At 39.3% G+C, this 18949-nt stretch overlaps 1 protein-coding gene across 2 annotated transcripts in view; it reads left to right on the forward strand.

The window, feature by feature from the left end:
• The window catches only part of SLCO5A1 (solute carrier organic anion transporter family, member 5A1), a 139352-nt gene extending 120957 nt beyond the window's left edge, over window positions 1–18395 (forward strand). The window contains exons 7-10 of one of the 2 annotated variants that reach the window (XM_012663139.1): window positions 9271–9430; window positions 11654–11895; window positions 13886–13950; window positions 17437–17954. In XM_012663139.1, coding sequence (XP_012518593.1) covers window positions 9271–9430; window positions 11654–11895; window positions 13886–13950; window positions 17437–17876 — 907 coding nt within the window. In that variant the 3' untranslated portion in view covers window positions 17877–17954. Of the gene's footprint in view, window positions 1–9270; window positions 9431–11653; window positions 11896–13885; window positions 13951–17436 lie in introns of both variants that reach the window. The other variant, XM_012663140.1, reaches the window with a different exon arrangement.
• The last annotated feature ends 554 nt before the right edge of the window (window positions 18396–18949 follow it).

An 18949-nucleotide genomic window follows, 5' to 3' on the forward strand; every position in this document is an offset into this window, starting at 1 on the left:
CGTTCCTCCTCCCAGGCAGCTTCTGCGTGTTTTGCATCAGCCCATGCGCATGCGTTTGCCATTTTCATGAAGTTCGGTGTCACGCTTCCATTTCTCTTTGCTGCTGCGTCGTTATTCCTTTTACTCCTTCTCTACTTTGATTCTAAGGGTGTTCTCAGAGAGAATGGAAGGCAGACTCAACGTCTTACCTGCTCTTCCACTCGAGCCTTTTAAGGCCCTTGCTTAACAGCACCTCTGTCTCGCCAGTCCTGGACCAGCTGCTTCTGGACGCTCCCGGTGCTGCTGGGGAAAGGCGGCGTGGCTGTGCTGGTTGCTCCACGACAAGGCGCGTTCCCGTCTTCGCAGGCCCCGTCTCTGCCGAGCACTGCAGCTCCTTAGCCGCAGCCGCTTCCTTCCCTGTGCTGGTGGCTCCTTTTGTGTTTTTTTAAAATCCATTTCTTTGAGTGCTTTATCTTACCCTGGTCTTTCTTTTCTTAGCAGACAACTTAGTATTTCACATTAGCGAGAAAATGGAGTAGCCAAGAATGAACTCCCCCAACTTTTCTCTTCTGTCCCTTCAGAGTCACTTATCTAAGACAGTTGTATTTTCAAAGGCAAGTACCGGCTCCATCATTTGCCAGTGTGTGTGATCTTGCAAAAAAATTACCTAATATTGTTGCGTCTTGGTTTCCTCCTATGTCAAATTTGTGATAATGTCAATCTCTCCTGGTTATAAGCATAACTAAAGTAAAACGCGTGTGGTTGAAAAAGTTAAAATAATGCAAAGGTTGAAAAAATGAGAAGTCAGTGTCTCCTCCCCCCATCCTCAACCTTTGGTTTAAAACATTCAAATATTTTAAACAAATGTTTGTCGTTTTGATTGTGAGGATTATGTAAATTCTCATATTTCCTAGCACAGAGTCTAACACTTTAGTATGTGATGAAAAAAGTTAGTTTCTTGCCCTTATTCCCCTTCTGGATCATGTAAAGCAACTTCATTTTCTTCTTTAAAAGATGGATGAAATGTCTGGCATCTACCTTTGCTCAGGGATGTTATTCATCCAGTGATGTTACAACTCGTAAGAACTTGATGTAAATATATACCTTTATTATGTAATCCATGAATTATGGTACACTTCTTATTTAATGGTATTCAGCCTAGAAAAAGCAACCTGATTAGGAATGCTGGAAGCTTCTAGAAGGATGCAGTCATTATAGTATTTGCAGTCTGACTTCAATGAAATTTATAAATTAGCAAAAGAAAAACCCAGTTTCCGTGGAGAATTTCTTTGGCTCCCAAAGTACTTCTAGGAAGATAGTCTAGAATGAGTTAGTGAGAACACTTCTGGGTGGTGCAGCTGCACAGGCTTGCCGGTTTTGGAGTAGCAGATCCCTTTGTGTGAACAAAAATGGGATCCTCTCTGCAAGCAGTGTGTGGGCCACATTTCAGCTGCGCTTCCTTGGCTGGGTGCTCTTGTGCAGTGTACATCCTGCTCAATGGTATGTGACTGGCCTGCCTAGTAAAAACTATTTCTTGTTCTGCATGATTTGAAGACTTGCAAGTGGCATTTTTTTTTTCTCTTTTAAAGTCAGTAAAGAGAAAGATGTAGGGAGTGGCAGTGGATAGAGCAGCCTTTATTAGGTACCTGTTTGGCTCAGGTGTGATGATTGGCACGTAAAATGTCTTTTATGTCTAATGTTTACAACATCACTTTATGTATTATTATCTACATTTCAGTTAATGAAACTGAGGCTTAGAGATTAAGCGATTTGTCCAAAGTCATCAGTTAATAAAAAGTGGAAGCAAATCCGACACAGACGATCTATTTTAGAGTTCGTGTTCTTTCTGAACACCACACCGAGGTGCTGTTTTACCTTTCTGCTATAGAGGACGTGTCCATTTCTCTCAATACTGCGCTGGTTTCGGAAATTTCAAGACAGCCAAGTTACAGGCACAATGCTAAGTGCTCTACATACCTACTGCATTTTCTCGGTGGCTCTGAAGTCAGCCAAGCTAGGTTTCACCTTAGCCTTGCCACATACTAGCTGCACGAGTATGGGGAAATTATTTCATCTTTCTGTCAAAAAGTTAAAATTAAACAGTTTGTACAGTAAAAAATTACAGTAAGCTAAGGTTGATTTATTATTGAAGAAAGTTTTTTTCTCCAAATTTAGCGTAGCCTAAGTGTACAGTGTTTATAAAGTCTATAGTAGTGTCCAGTAATGTCCCAGGTCTTCACATTCACTCACCCTCACCCAGAGCAACTTCCCGTCCTGCGAGCTCTGTTTCTGTTAAGAGCCCTGTACAGGCGTATCATTTTATTTATTATGTATTTGAGACAGTCTTGCTCCGTTGCCTGGGGCAGAGTGCCGTGGCATCAGCCTAGCTCACAGCAACCTCAAACTCCTGGGCTCAAGCGATCCTCCTGCCTCAGCCTCCCGAGTAGCTGGGACTACAGGCATGCGCCACCATTTTTTATCTTTTATACTGTATTTTTACTGTACCTTTTTTATGTTTAGATGTGTTTAGATACACATACACTTACCATTGTGTTACAGTTGCCTACAGTATTTAGTACAGTAACATGCTGTATGGATTTGGAGCTAAAGAGCAATAGGCTATACCATAAGCCTAGGTGTGTGGTTGGCTGTACCGTTTGGGTATGTGTAAGTACACTCTGTGATGTCTGCACAGTGATGAAGTCACCTAACTATGCATTTCTCAGAACATATCCCATAGTGAAATGATGCATGACTGAATATACATACAACAGAATACTACAGAGCCTTTAAAAAGAAGGAAATTCTGTGATATGCAACAGCACAGATGAACCTTTAGGACATTATGCTAAGTAAAATAAGCTGGTCACAGATTCCGCTTACATGACTTATCTAAAATAGTCAAATTCATAGAATCGAAGAGTGGAATGGTGGTTGCCAGGGGCTGGGGGAGGGGAAAAGAGGAGTTACTAATCAACACGCATAAAGTTTCAATCAAGCAAGATGAATAAGCTTTAGAGATCTGTCCAGTGTTACATCTAGAGTCAACAATACTGTATTGTACACTTAAAAATTTGCTGAGAAGGTAGATCTTACGTTAAGTGTTCTAATAATAGTAAAATAAAAAAAAAAAGAAACTTCAGATTTGGGAATCTGATGAGTTTTCATTTTGAAAGCCCCTAGGAGTTCAGGCTAAATCCTGGCCTATTTCCAGCTCAAGTAATTACATTCCCGGCACCCACAATTTCCCTACAGTTTTAATTAGAAAATGTGTTTTGCTTTGTCTCTGTGGCTGCCAAACTATATTTCACATAGGTGTGTCCTAATCATCTTGCAGCCAAAAGAGCTGACATTTACTGTGAAACTGTGGCTTAAGTAATACTTCCTATAAATACATTGTATAATGTAAGGTATCGCTCCTCACTCTGCCTTTCCCTCAAATAATTATTTTAAATGGAGTTAAGTCCGATGTCCATATACAGACATTTTAACTAGTGCTATGTCTTGATCGATCACTTAATAATTCTAGCTTTATTAGCTTTCATGTATCAAGTGTCAGCTCTTTGATCTTAAAGTAAAACCTATTATATCATCTTCTGGTTTTGTGGCTTGAACTACTGAACCAAGACTTTTACAGGCAGGGGTGATTTCTTGGGTTACCAAATGACCAGGAAAAATTTTCTCAGTTTTCTGTTCTTGGCAGTGACTGTCAGACAGGATGGTCCACCCAGGCCCAACCAGCTCCAGAATCTCAGAGGTTGAGATTTTCCCCTAAAGCTTCTCTGAGTGTAGGTTTGTTGCTCCGTAGTATTCAGGCTATAGAAATGAAATAGACACAGTCTCTGGATTCAGGCCTTTGCCTCAGCTTCCCACAGGTGCCTTGCATCTTCCTCATCACCGTACCTAACCTTGCCATCATGCAACATGGTGTATTTAGACAGGGGACCAGCCCACCCACGTGACTAGCATTTCTGTCCAGGTTACTCCTAAATTCTCTAATTAAACCATCCATCTCCTCTCCTGTGTCTCATAGGCAGCTTACTCTACTGAAGTTTCTTTTGCCCACTGTTGAAATCTTTTGGCACCATTTAAAATCTTTTTTCATTATAGATATTACTAATTTAAAAGGGAATTTTTGAAAATTAGAGGGAAAAAGAAGTTTGCTTAAAGGATCTTAGGTATACATGTTTTTGGATTATCCTAGCTACTTTTATTAATAGGCTTAGAGTTCATTTTTCTAGCTATAGGTATACACATCCATCTTTTTTTTTGCTCTATCTGGAGACACAAACAAAATTCATTTTATTTCATTTTAGCAGTATCAAGGGGATATGAAGTATAAGCAGATTTTCTTTCCACTAAGTTTTAAATTTTGTAACCAAGATCTAAACAAATCAACATGAAGTCTTCAAGAGTATATCTCTTTAAACATACCAAGCCTTTTAATTTTAAAAACACCTGTGACTATTATTAAGCTTAGGACCAAATTTACCAGTCTATAACCTTATTTAACATAGTTGATAGAAAAATGCACACCATGTAATATTAGCAGGGAATACAATAGAATTTAAAACTCTGTATACAATCTTATTAACAATATGTTATTAATGTTAATCTATATGTACCTTGAAAAAAAGACAAAGAGAAAATATACTAATAGCATAATAGTGGATATCTCTGGGTGGTAGCAGTATGCATGAGTTAAATTTTTTAGTCATTTTGTATTTTCCACATTTTCTAAAGTATTTTGAAGCCCCATATAATAGACACATTATTTTATTAAAAATAATTCTGGATTTTAAAAGATGTTTGTATATGTTGTGGATTATTATATGTAAGTTACAAGTTATTCCTTGTTTGAATTTGTTGTCTACAAAGCTGAAGGAAGCTTTAACAACAAAAATAACAATTAGATACAGTAATCACAACTTCCATGAACATAGTCTTCTCATAAACCTATGCTATCACATATATGGTCACATACTGCCTTTTGTTAATTATTCTTGCCTCCTTTTCCTGTGGGCAGGAGGAGTATTAATAGCCATAGACTAAAAAGATCATATATATACTAAATGGCAGGCCTGAAACTAGATCTCAATCTAGTTCTTTTCCCACCATTCTCTGTAGGAGTAAATTAGAAAATTACTTTTTCCTTTGTGAAAAGAAAAACATCATGGTAGCCTTTTGCACTCTTCATGTTTATAATTGTGCTACTGTTATTCATTAATGCTTCTGCCATGTGTGGATGGAGAACACACCAATATCTTAGTGCCTGTTATGTCCCAGGCACAATGATGGACAGTAGGCATGCATTTACCCATCTAATCCTCCACAAAAACCATGTGATATAGACATTTTGATCTCCATTTTATGAATGTGAAATCTAAAGTTCATAGCATGTGTGAATTGTGCATATGGAATTGAACTCAGCTCTTTCTTACTCTACTGTTTAGGAGCATTGAAAGCTGAGTGCCAGAAAAACTTCATTAGATTTTTCTCCAGGAAGTACAGGAAGGGGGATGAGCTACCCAGAAGACCCTTGCTAGAGAAAGCAAAACTATGGACAGTTACACAAAGCTGCCCTGCTGATGTTGGGGCTTAAGGGTACACACTATGGAGAAAGGTAAAACTGGTTTTAAATCCATTTCTGACCCTTACTAGCTGTGTGACCTTTGGCAGTACCTGTCCTCTCAAATCTTCAATTTTCTCATCTGAAAGATGGAGTGACAGCAATAATATAATTCTCACAAGGCATGAATGAGGTAACTTAGAAATCGCAGTGCACAATTCATGGGATAAAACTGGAGTCTGCTAATGTTACTTTTAAATGATAATGATGATGATGATGATTATACACATGAAGTTGCATAACTCTGTATAACCAGGGAAAGATTTTAATATAAAGCCAAGAGTTTAAGTGGAGTTGAAAAGAAACATTCTAATTGAAGTCTTCTTGCAGGCTGAGTTAAACTGATGAAGATTAAGAAATTATGAAAAAGATACCAATTTTTTCTAATTAATTAGTATATTTTGCTAAAGAGGTTTTTGCTATGTGAAGCATGTTAATTCATGTGGCTTTAGCATAGTATGGATGGATTCCTACTTGTCATATCTTTTAATGGGGAGAAGCTTAAAAGGAGACAGAAAGAAAGTTAGAAGATTTCTCTTTGATTTATAGACACCAGTAAAAGTATGTTAGATGGGGAAGTTCAAGTGTTCTTTACATCTTGGGGTAGGGTGATGGGACAAAATTGTTTGGGGGGTGGGTGTGTGTTTTTAGGGCAACTGAATTCTTACATACCCAGCTGTAATGGCCCTATGGCAGAGGTTTTGTTTTTTTTTTTAACTTATGTTTAACAACAATCTGTTTTGTTGTTACATATTACTTTAAATAAACATTAATCCTTAAGTGATTGATTTAGTAAAGATTGGACAACAAGACTGTTATTTTTACTTCTCGTTCCCTTTTTTATTGTTTCTCCAAGGCTGGTTTTCTTGAGGCCTCAGTGATTGTGGAGCTTATTATCATACTTCTGATAGATTCCTATTCTTTAAAGTTAGCAAGTTTACAAGGTAATCTCAGAGATCCCTTCCATCTCTCTAGCTCTATAATTCATGATTTCATAGTAAAGTATTATGTGTGATTCTCAGGCTTACAGCTTGGATCATACTGTTATAAAGTATTTTCTAGTGAGGTCTTATGCCTTACTTGAAATTAACACTTACGTTGATTCATGAGTTACTGTGAGTGTCTTATTTGGAGGACTGTTTTGTCAGAAATGCTTTCATTTGTTGGAAAGGTGATGCACAGTCCTTTTGCAGCAGGATCAGTGCAGCATATAGTAATCAGCCCTTGTGCATTTTATGGCCCCATGACGGGTTCACTTTAGGTTAATGAGAGATTGTGTAGTGGCACTCAGATTTAAACACACTATTATTATTAATAGAATCTAGTCTGTTTTCTGGAGAATGAATGATAATCAAACAAGACATTATTACTTTTAAAAATGATTTCCTTTTTAATCAGTATAGTATAAAAATTTCCCTGTGTCAGCAGCTTTCTTTTTTGTGCCATCATTCCTTTCCCTTAATGACTTTTTCCTGAATGCCCACTTCCTTTCATTGCTATTTATATTTGTTGCCTGTATTGATTTTTTTTGAGCTTTTCGTATTGTATCATTGCTTCCTATCACATACCGCGATCTAATGAGAAAAGCAAACATACCAAAGGGTGACCTGGGACTGTGCCTCTGTTTTCTAAATTCAGAAAAGTTTTTGCCTTCCTGAAATCAGTGCACTTAGTGTGCTTTGAGCATCTGTTAATATTTTCTTTAGGTTCCTTTCTCTTGAGTGGACAGACTCATAAAGGAGAGGCATTTGGAATCTGTGGCTGTCACAATGGGTGCAGAGCATGCTGTTAATAGGAAATGCCATGTAACTTCTGACTAGCAATAACAATAACCACTGCTATGGTATTAAAGCCTGTCATTTTTAGTGACTAAGCATGCAGACATATAAAAGCCCTTTAATTTGGTCGTGGCTTGTAGTTTGGTTCTTGAAGTGCTGGTGGAGAGAGCACTAATACACACTGAGTACTTTTCACATGATAGCAGTCAACACAGCACTCATCAGCTTCACGGTGAATCACTTGGCTTCTTGGCCTCCATTTCGTCATCTGTAGAATGTGATAGTTGGTCTGGAACAGGGTTTCTCGTCCTCAACACTGTTGACATTTGGGTCAGATAATTCTTTACTGTGGGAGGTGGGGGACAGTCCTGTGCATCGTAGGATGTTGAGCAGCATCCCTGGTCTCTGCCCACTAGATGCCCGTAGCACTCCTTCAGTTATGACAACCACAGCTGTCCCTGGCATTGCCAAATGTCTGCTGGGGCACAAAATTACCCCAGTCGAGAACCACTGGTCTAGAATCATATTTTTTTAGGTATATTCAAACTTTAAGATGGTATGATACTAAGTTAATGAACATATTAATAATAATTATCAAAGTCTTGTGATAATTTCTTTCCTTGGAGTGACATGAAGAACAGAGTTTATTTGATGTTCGCCTTGTTAGAAGCCTTTCTTGATAAGACTTTAATATTGTTTTGAATTTGTTTCTCCCATTAAAATTTGGGGGCTCAGGTATCAAAGTGTGAAGGAGGCCACAGGAGAAGATCCTTTGAGCAAACAATACTTAAAGTTGGTAGATTAATACCTGTGGTTGGGATGGGCTATACTACTGGCTAAGTGGTACTAATACAATCCGTAAAGATGGGTCCTGGCACATAACAGACATTCCAAAGTATCTGTTGAATGGATGGATACTAGACTGATGGATGGACAAGTGAAGGATCTGCTATTGCCAACCCATCTAGCTTTAGGAACAGTATTTCATCAGTGATGCATAAAAATGGTGGCCACTAAAAGCGAAAGAGGTCTTGGGGTGTGAGCGCCGTAGAGCCCCTCTCATTCTTCTGTGGTGCCTGCCTCTGCTATTCCCCCACCATCTCTTTACACCTCTCTCCCTGGCCCTATGTCCTTGTCTTTTTCTTCCTCTGTATTTATTGCCTGAATTGATCTTCTTAGAGCTTTCATCTTGTATCATTTCTTGTATCAGATACTACGATCTTATAAGAAAACAAAACGCACCATGTTTGATTGTGAATTCACATCTCAGCATTCCTGGGGGAAGAACTGCTTAATCTTTCTTCTCTGGTCGTTTGAATCGAATCAGCGATGTAATTCCTAACCATCTTTGAAAGATCACTTCCTTTTGATTTTCTAGAGTCCCGTGCCTTCCTTTGATAATTTATTCTAGAACGATTAAAGTTTTTGGTGTGGATTCCATGTTTATGTGTTCATACTGATGTTTTCGATTTAGCACTGAAAATTATTTCCTCTGTTTTACAGTTAAGGAGATCAATGCCCAGATTTGATAAGACTCTATAGAGCCAAGTATCTACAGCAAATGAGTAGTTATGCTAGGGCTAGAATTGCAGAGCCCAGACATTGAGACCATAGCACCAAGATGCAGGATAAAATCGCGGTGGGACAGATAATTTGATAAAAAGCGTTGAATCCATAGTACCAGGGGGTTGAAACATTTTTCTTTATGTTTTCTTTTAAAAGCATAAAAATAATTATTGAGGGTGGCTACTTCATGGTATCACAGTTTTGATTTAATGGGAAGAATATCTTCTCTAAAATGGACAAATTACTAAATTTCAAGAACTTTCCTCTTAGTTTTATTTTGGTAAGTGGTGCTCAGGATCTGTTTCTTTTCTCTCTTAGACCCTCCCTCACCATGCCCCATAGGAATCTGACGGGAAGCTGCAACGTCAATTGTGGTTGTAAAATACATGAGTATGAGCCAGTCTGTGGGTCAGATGGAATTACATACTTTAACCCTTGTCTGGCTGGCTGTGTTAATAGTGGTAATCTTAGCACTGGGGTGAGTATATTTCACAAGTTCCTCTTCTGTCGATCCAACATCCTGTGACAAGGACTTGATAGAATTCATATGCAACCGCGATGACTTCGGTCTCCCTTTGCTAGAGGCTCCACGTAACTTAGAAAATATCTCTGATGAAAACGTAGAGGAAAGAAAATTATGCAATGCTATCAATTTTTTCCCGGGGATTGCAGCATTTGGATGTAGGGATTTGGTTCCTTATTAGCCCTCTCCTACTTTACATTCCGTGCCAACTCAGTGAAACTTGATAAGGTTGAGCTCCAAGCCTCCCATCTGTTCCTTTGACAAGGCCCTTGTGGTGGATTTGAAGGTCAAGATGACCACGTTTGGTGCTGATAGAAGAAAATAGGAAAGCGACTTCCACTGACTGAAATCTGTGAAGGTGGGAGATGGCCATTTTTCATAGACTATCAGTTCAGTTCAGACTTTTTTTTTTTTAAGAGACAGGGTGTCACTCTGTTGCCCAGGCTGGAATGCAGCCTGATCATAGCTCACTGCAGTCTTGAACTCCTGGGCTCAAGAAATCCTCCTGCCTCAGCCTCCCAAGTAGCTAGGACTACAGATGCATGCCACCTACCCAGCTAATTTTTAAAATTTTTGTAGAGACAGGGATCTTGCTATATTGCCCAGGTTGATCTTGAACTCCTGGTCTCAAGTGATCCTCCCACATCAGCCTCCCAAAGTGCTAGCATTACAGGCATGAGCCACCAAGCCCAGCCTCAGACTTTTTTAAAAAAAAATTCAGAATAAAGATATATCTGTCAGCTCAAGAATAGGCTATTTTGAGAATTCCCTTTCCCATGAATTATAAATAGGTAGTAATACTGTGGGAGAAGGTTTTCATATTCTACTCAGTTCTTCATTATTGAGCCTGGTTTGATTCTTTGTGTAAGAACAGATTGCAGGAAGTTGCTTAAATTAAAAGATTAAAATGCATTTGCTTGTTCTGTGCAGGTGATAAGGGATGATACCATTGATTGCATATTTTGGGGATGTCATTTTTGATTTCTGGATTCTAAACCACAGCGATAAATTGAGAATTCTTGTTGCTGGTTCCCCACTATATTTAATATAATTTGTGAGTTCCAGGGTGTGACTGAGTTGAAAGAGCTGATGAGATCTATTCCTGTCAGTGGTTGAGTCCTTCCTTGGGAGAGAGCGAGTCCTCTGGTGCATAGCACTTATTCCTTTAAAAACCCAGCAGTCCTTTGAGCACGATGGCCAGCGGCCCATCTTCATATTAATACTTGTTTTTATGTCTGTTCTAAGCATTAAAAGGTTACAGAGAGAACTGGTTCAGCTGAGTCCGTTCACTGAAAAGCAATATAATAGGAGGAAGGTTAATTGGCTGATTCAACATTTGTTGATTTGTTTTGGATTGTAGCACCTACCCATGTTTTAGTTTTCACGTTTGCATTTGCGTTAAGTAGATGTTTGGTAGTTAACAGAGAAGATTTGGACTTTTTTGCTTTTCTGTGTCCTTAGTCCCCCAGAACAGCACCCGGCACATCAGTAGGGGCTGATAAATATTTGTTGGAAAAAATGAACAAGTGAATTTGGGCTCACTGTCTGACTCTGTCGGAGTCTAGGAGTAGCACTGGATGGGGACCATTGTAGCCATTCCTAGAGTAGGCATAGGGTGCCGGGCACCAGCTAATTAAGGAGACTAAAAAGGTGTTTAAAATGGAACAGCCAATGAGCTGTTCACTATTATTGGTACTGAAGTCATCATGGTTGCATTATAAATTCTCTGCATATATTTAACAGACATTTACTACTTTAGGGCCCACTCTGTGCTCAGGGTTGTGCTGGGTGCTCTGATTAACACAAATGAAAATAAAGTTTGGTTCCGGTTTTTGAGGGGCTTCTCTAATTGGAGAGTCCAAGAGTTAAACAGCAACTGAGGCAGTATATAATTATGACCAAAAATGGGAATACAGACTGTGAATGTTATTGAATTGATAGAAGCTTCTTAGAAAAGTTTAGTTTTAAAACAGTTTTGACCAGTAGATTTTGGTATTGTTAGGCACACACTTTGGACCCTCACCATTATCAGTAAGGAAGGCACTGTCAATGAAATATTTTGCGTTTTTTAAGTACTAGAGTTATTTTAGAGTATTTTTACTTAACTTTGTCTTAACGTCCCTATGCCATATTTTGCTTTTGGTTGGCATACAACTGATCTTTATTTTGCTCACTTAGATACGGAATTATACAGAATGCACCTGTGTCCAAAGTCGACAAGTGATCACCCCACCCACGGTGGGACAGCGCAGTCAGCTCCGAGTGGTGATCGTCAAAACGTATCTCAACGAGAACGGCTACGCTGTGTCCGGGAAGTGTAAACGGACCTGTAATACCCTTATCCCATTCTTAGTTTTTCTTTTCATAGTCACTTTCATCACGGCATGTGCCCAGCCATCAGCCATCATTGTAACACTCAGGTGAGAACAGCCTTCAGCTTCGGGGGGAGGGGGTGGGGGAGTGGGGGGAGTCTATACTTACAATTGCCAGAGCACATACTCCAGGACAAGGGATTGATGTGGCAAATCAGATACCAAAGCAAAATTAGATTGTGCAGGAGGCTGTTCAGACGTTCGCCTGGCGAACTTAGGAGGTTTTCCCTGCCGGGAGGGGAAGGAGGTTGTAACATTTCATACTCCAGAGCTGTCTTTATTCAATTGGTTTATATTTCTACTGTTTAGTGAAGCTTCTTTTGGGTGTCTTTGGTTCTCAAAGGCTCTGCCCTGTGAGGCTCCACTCCAGGAGTTGAAAGTCATCACCCTGTCAGCTACCAGAAGCCAGGAGAAGGGCAGGAAGTAATTCGGGAAGGTTGCTAAATCGTGCGTACAGCAAAAGGCTATTATCTCCAACCTTGTAGACAGTTAATACCTCCAGGATCAGAGGCGATTTATGCTGAGCCTGAAATTCAGACTGCTGAGTTCATTAATTTTACTGTCATATATAAAATTTTGGACTTGAATCAAGAAAAGGCAGGCTGTTCAGGCTGTGCTTTCTTTGCCGTATCCTGTTTGGGTTTTTTGTTTATAAGAGGACATGGAAGCTATTAATATTTCTGTCCTGTTAAAAATGTTGACAGTGGCACATTCAAATCAGTGTGTTGCTATTTGCAATAAGGATGGCTGTGAGCACAGGAAGGAACGGGGCAGTGTGGTGCAGCCGGAAGAGCACCCTCTGGGGTATAGGGTAGCTTCAGAGGGCCTGGGGCGCGGGGTGTAGTGCAATGAGGGAGTGAGGGCAGCGAGGCTGTCCTTATTCTTCCTTCCTCCTCAGAACCCACAACTGCTGGGCTGGGCGCCTGGCAGGAAGCAGCTGCTGAGGGCACCGCTCGGTGAGGGCAGCTAGGCTGCACCACGTATTCTGGCTTCTTTCCTATCGGGTGCGGGGTCTGGCATTTCCCAGCAAAGCCATTCCTCGACAGCGAGGTAACGACACATGAAAGGCCTTTATTCACTCAACTCCTCCATCAGCAGATATTTATGGAGTAACAGCCCAGCAGTGGGCAAATTGCTATGAGAAATAACGAAATTGGGGAAAAGACTACAGGGCACTAGCCTGGGAAAGTTACGTGCCTAGAACCCCATGGGTATGGGATAGAAAGGATAAGGTACTGCAGCATTTAAAAAGATACGTGAATCATTAATAAATGTACTCAAATAGTCTAATTTTTTGCACTTTAATTCTTCAAGAGCCGTTAAATAACCAATAGACAGGCTCCCTTTTTTATAGTGGTCAAATCTGGCAAATCACCACTTGGCGTCTAACCCCAGATTTCAACAAGGAGCCCTTTAATCTTTGCTAATTATAAGTCAAAAGACTCCACTCTTTCTGCCATGTGGGAATTACTTGGAACATAAGTTTTAGAGAAGAATAAAAAAAAAAAAAGAGGTGGTTGGCGGGGCTCAGGCATTCTCTGACATTTGACTTGTTTCCTGTTCATTTTTTGAGTATACTTTCTGTTTTTGTTTTTTTTACTTTTTTTTTTTTTTTTATCCTGGAGGAATATTGGAGTAGTTTTCAGTGTACACATCTACCATTCTGGAAAGTGCAGAGAAAAAGAAAGCAATATTCAGGTTGGAAATCTATAATTTTTTAAAATAACCTATCCGATTTTGGAAGCTCAGTTAGAGCCCCTTTGACATCTTCAGCCAAGAGCCTTTGACCCTTCACCAGTATTTACATGGAAACAATTAGAATTAATCAGAGTTCCTTGGTGTCTTCACTGGGGAGACTTTTATTCCGTGATTTAGCCATCAGCAATTGTGCTTGGCTGTTGTTAGTAAATCCCAGTGAATTAAATATTTTGGTACAGCATCTTTTTAGTCCCCAGGTCTGCATGAAGCAGACTTGATTTGACGTTCATTTTCTTGGGGCCACTATTTAAAAACATTTCTTTCTTCCCCTTCACTGTAGGTCTGTAGAAGATGAAGAGAGACCTTTCGCGCTGGGAATGCAGTTTGTTTTGCTGCGAACACTTGGTACGTTTCTGAATTTCCAGGTGTGCCTTTTAGTTCCTCTTTGCAGACGGCAAATTCTCAACTGTCCTTTAAAAATGGCAAGTCACATTATTTATTACCATTAGTGAGATCTTACAGGTTAGTGGTGAGGGAGCAACTTCCCTATTTTTTGGTTTGAACTGAAAGCTGACAAGTTCTGTCGTTTGATGAAACAAAGTAAAACCAACTTTAGGTTAGTTTCTTTTTCATTGTGAACATAAAATTTTGGGTAAAATTCCCCAGAGAGTTTTGTGCAGTAAGAAATATTAAATCAAGCAGTTTGTAATGGGTTTGTAATCCTGGCGATTTCGTCCCTTTATGCCTTTTTAATATGAAAGTGATAGAAATTGGTGTTCAGTTTATTTGTGAAATTTTCAGTTCCTTACTTCCTTACGGTAATTTTATTGGACTGACCAAAGAGTATACCTATCAAGTTTTCCAAGAAAAGAGAAATAAAAAATTATAAAAAGGAAAAAGAAAGGTCCCCAAAGTGACATATAGAAACTACCCTTTAGGCTTTACTTGCCAACAAGAGAAGCTCCTTAGTGCTGTGTCAGTGTGATAAACTACAGAGCACATTTGCACATGAAGAATGAAGAAAATCGTTCTCATTTTTGCAAACACCACATCACCCTGTGAAGTCTTGGGACAATGAGTTGGAAATAAGCATGTCAAGTACACCGTTCCCTTGATCAATTTCAATGCATTTTTAATTGACTTCCTCATCATCGAGCTTCTTTTGTCCTTTTTTTAAAAGTAATTTGTTTAAAGTGTCAGTCTGTCATTTTCTTCAGCTGTTATTTTTTTTTGCCAAGTAATCAGTATCATTGTCCATGGGACAAAAAAATTTGTTTTTTGATTCAAATTTCTTATTTCAGTTTTGAAGGGTGAAACATTTCAAAATGGGATCATCTGACCCCTTTGAAGCATTAATCCTCTCTGATGTTCTCGGTTTATTGTATATTGTGATTGATGGCCCAGTCCAAGAACAAGCACTTTTCATAAACCCCAGAAGGAAAATGCTTCTAGTTCCATTTAATGGATGACTTGTTTTTTGATACCAATAAAATTTTGAAGGTACCATTTTTTAAAAGGTTGCCGGTTAAAGGAAATTCTGACACACTTAGATATAGTTAAGAAGTTTGCCTTATAGTTCTTGTTGAAAACTATAAAGTGTTATTTAGAAAGGCATTTGGGAGGCTGAGGTGGGAGGATCACTTGAGGCCAGGTGTTCAAGACCAGCCTGAGCAAGAGCAAGATCCGGCCTCTACAAAAAATAGAAAAAATAGCTGGGCATGGTGGTGTGCGCATGTAGGACCAGCTACTTGGGAGACTGCGGCAGGAGGATCACTAGAGTCCAGGAGTTTGAGGTTACAGTGAGCTATGATGATGCCTCTGCACTCTAGCCTAGGAGACAGAGCAAGACCTTATCTCGGAAAAAAAAAAATGTTATTTAGAAAGAAGGAAATATGTTCATCAAAGGAGTGGTTGACCAGAAAAAGGAAAAAATAATTTCTTCTTTTTGCTCCACTCCCTCTGATCCCCTGGAGTTGGGGTTATTTGATATGGATCTGGAGGTAAGGTGAGTCAATAGATGCACACTGCAGCATCAAGAATAAGTGAAAGCATAATCCCACTACTGGGTATCTACCCAGAGGAAAATAAGTAATTTTATCAAAAAGACACTTGCACGTGAATATTTATTGCAGCACAATTCACAATTGCAAAGATGTAGCATCAACCCAAGTGCCCATCAATATATGAATAGATTGACAAAATGTGGTATATGTATACCATGGAATACTACTCAGCCATAAAAAGGATGAATTAATGCCTTTTGCAACAATTTGGATGGAACTGGAGACCATTATGCTAAGTCAAGTATCTAAAGAATGGAAAAACAAACACCACATGTACTTGTTATTAAACTGAAACTGATGAGCACACATGTGCATAGAGAAATGTAAAACTTAGTGGAAATCAAGCAGCGGGGAGGGGGGAGAACAGGAGGAACAAAAACCTACCTAATGGGTACAATGAACACTATTTGGGTGATGGGCACACTTACAGCCGTGACTCAAGCATTACAGAAGTGATCCACCAAAAACATTTGTACCCCCTTAATACTTCGAAATAAAAATAAATAAATAAATAATACGTAAATAGAATAAGTGAATGAAGAATACTTTAGACATTTACTGTTTAATGCAACTTTATCCTCACTTCTATTGTTGTGAAAAAGTGTAATTAGACCAACAAGCCAATTTCCATTTCCCTAAAATTCCAAAGCAAAACAATAGTTTACAAAAAACTTTAGTAATATTACAATTTAATCGAGATACCTTATTTGAATGAAAACAACTTATTTAAAGATGTATCACTTACAGCTTCCTGGGCTATTCACACACCTTTCTGTCTTCCTGGCTCCCTTCTTCCCATCTTTCCTTTCTTCCCTTCTCCCCTGCTCTCTCCCATCACTTTCTTCTGTAAACTGTTATTGAGGTCCCTGGGATGCAAAGAATAGAAGGCATGGCCCCTGCCATCGTGAAGGGTGACAGATTTACAAACAGTTTAAATACTATGTGACAGTTACTAAAATGGAGTGAGAACACAGTGGCATCTGAGTGAGTCAGGAATTTAAAGGAGGGGCAGACATTTGCAGGGTGAATGAGTTGGGGTTGGGGGCACATTTTGGCGAAGGCTGTAGCGTGTGATGAAGGAAGCCCATGTACTAGGTAGACTTTATTTCTTATGGGATTAAAGACGTGTCTACACCTTAGCTCAAACGATGAAGCTACTACTCATCTCAGATGTTTCGTAAGCTTCAAAGATGAATTTTATGCCATAATAAAATTCTTTTATATTTAAAATATTTTATATTTATAAGTGCCTTTATAAAGTTGCCATTTGATGTGGTATCTCACTTATGGGAGACAATGCTTTTCTCATACTCTCCCTGCATCCGAGGACTGGAACTCAACCCGTAAGAACTAAGTGTACTGAATTTTGGTGGGCATTAAAGAGTTTCAGTGTAGCTTCTTGAGTATTTAATGACAAAATGAAATTTTTAAGTTTAAAAGGATTCTCCAATTGCATTTTTAGCAATAGATATTTTTCAGCTTCATTGAGGTATAATTGACAAATAAAATTGTATCTATTTAAAGTGTACAACGTGATCATTTGATATACATATGTAAGCAACAGAAGTTTTTATGATGCTAAAAATCAATAGCACGTTCTGAGTTGCAAACTAGAACTAGAAGATTTTAAGTATTTACCGTTTGGCTAATGTTTTTATGATAAATATATTGTGATAAAATGTGATGTACCTTTAAAAAAAACAAACGACAAGAAAATCACTCCCCTAAACTGGTTTTAGAGCACATAAGTACCTTGCTAATTTACAAATCTGTTTTCTCTTATAAGATATGCTAAATCTGTGTATTTTCTTTTTGTGCACAACTCTAGCATACATTCCTACTCCGATTTACTTTGGAGCAGTCATTGATACCACCTGCATGCTCTGGCAGCAGGAATGCGGAGTGCAGGGCTCTTGCTGGGAGTACAACGTGACGTCGTTTCGTTTCGTCTACTTTGGTTTGGCGGCCGGCCTCAAATTCGTGGGCTTTATTTTTATTTTTCTGGCCTGGTACTCCATAAAATACAAGGAGGATGAACTGCAGAGGCGGAGGTGGAGAGAGTTCCCCCTGAGCACTGTGAGTGAGAGGGTGGGCCGCCCCGACAGCGCCCGGACTAGATCTTGCCCCGCTTTCAGCACCCAGGGAGAATTCCACGAAGAGACTGGTCTGCAAAAAGGGACCACAGCACAGACCTACCCGGGGCCCTTCCCAGAAGCAATAAGTTCCTCTGCAGACCCAGGGCCGGAGGAGAGCCCTGTTGCTATGTAGCAGCCTTCCTGAAGCTCGAAGATGGAAGGATTTAGTTTTGTTGGTTGAGTCGAATATGGCGACTTGAGAAACAACCGTGCCTTCTTTTCTTTCTTTTTTTAACCTCTGCAGACACAATCCTCAAACCAACAAAACTCAGTATACACAGCCACTATTGATTGAGGGCTGGATACCTCAACAAGACTGCAAGCCTTCCACCCCGCCGCCCCAAGACGGAGGAGGTTAGACAGATTTGCTACCATTTCCGCCATGTTAATTTAAAGTTCATGCTCCAGGGGTACATGGTTCACAAAATCACGGGAAGGGGAATGGTGGTGCATATCACTAGCGTACACTCCACACACAGGTGAGCTTGACCATGACTTTGCATTTACGAATCAACGTTTTTAGATATGAACACCTACTGTGAGTTCTGCTACAAAGCACAAATGAATTTGCTTCAACTATGCAATTTGATTGGGAAAATGTAAGTGCAGCATGTTACTTTTTGCTTTCACAGATATGGTTTTGAAAGAGGAAGCTAAACTTTCCCTACGGTACTGTTAATAGCATTTTAAGCCATAGCAGAGTTCTAAATCAGGTAGAATTTTCAGATGCTTCAAAGGAACCATATGCATAGCAAGATAAAAGAAACAGCTACTTCATTTCAGGAGACACATTTCTCTCTTAGTCTGACTGCCCTGTCATAAGGTAGTTAAAGAAGCTGCTGAGTCATACATTTGATGGCTTGAATATAAACTCCAGTATTCTTTCATAAGGAGCTTTAAAACTAGTGTGCTAAACAATATGACTAAACTATAGTTTGAGATGCATCATAAGGAAAGAAGCAGATGGCTTTCTTATCCAAGGAAATTGCTGTAGAAATTCCTTTAGTTCTTAAGGGTCCATGAAGTCATTGGGAAAAATCCCCCCTGAGCATTTTAGCTGTCTCTCGAAAGCAATGGCAAATCTGCATTGTTTTCTTTTTTTCTGGTTGGAAAATTGCCGTGCTTGCTTCTAAAAATGAGTGATGACATCAGGAAAGCTGTACTTGGGATATAAAAAACACTCTGCATACAGGAGGAGGGAAATCT

The sequence above is a fragment of the Propithecus coquereli genome, unplaced genomic scaffold, assembly GCF_000956105.1.
Source record: "Propithecus coquereli isolate 6110/MARCELLA unplaced genomic scaffold, Pcoq_1.0 Scaffold8, whole genome shotgun sequence".
Lineage (NCBI taxonomy): Eukaryota > Metazoa > Chordata > Mammalia > Primates > Indriidae > Propithecus > Propithecus coquereli.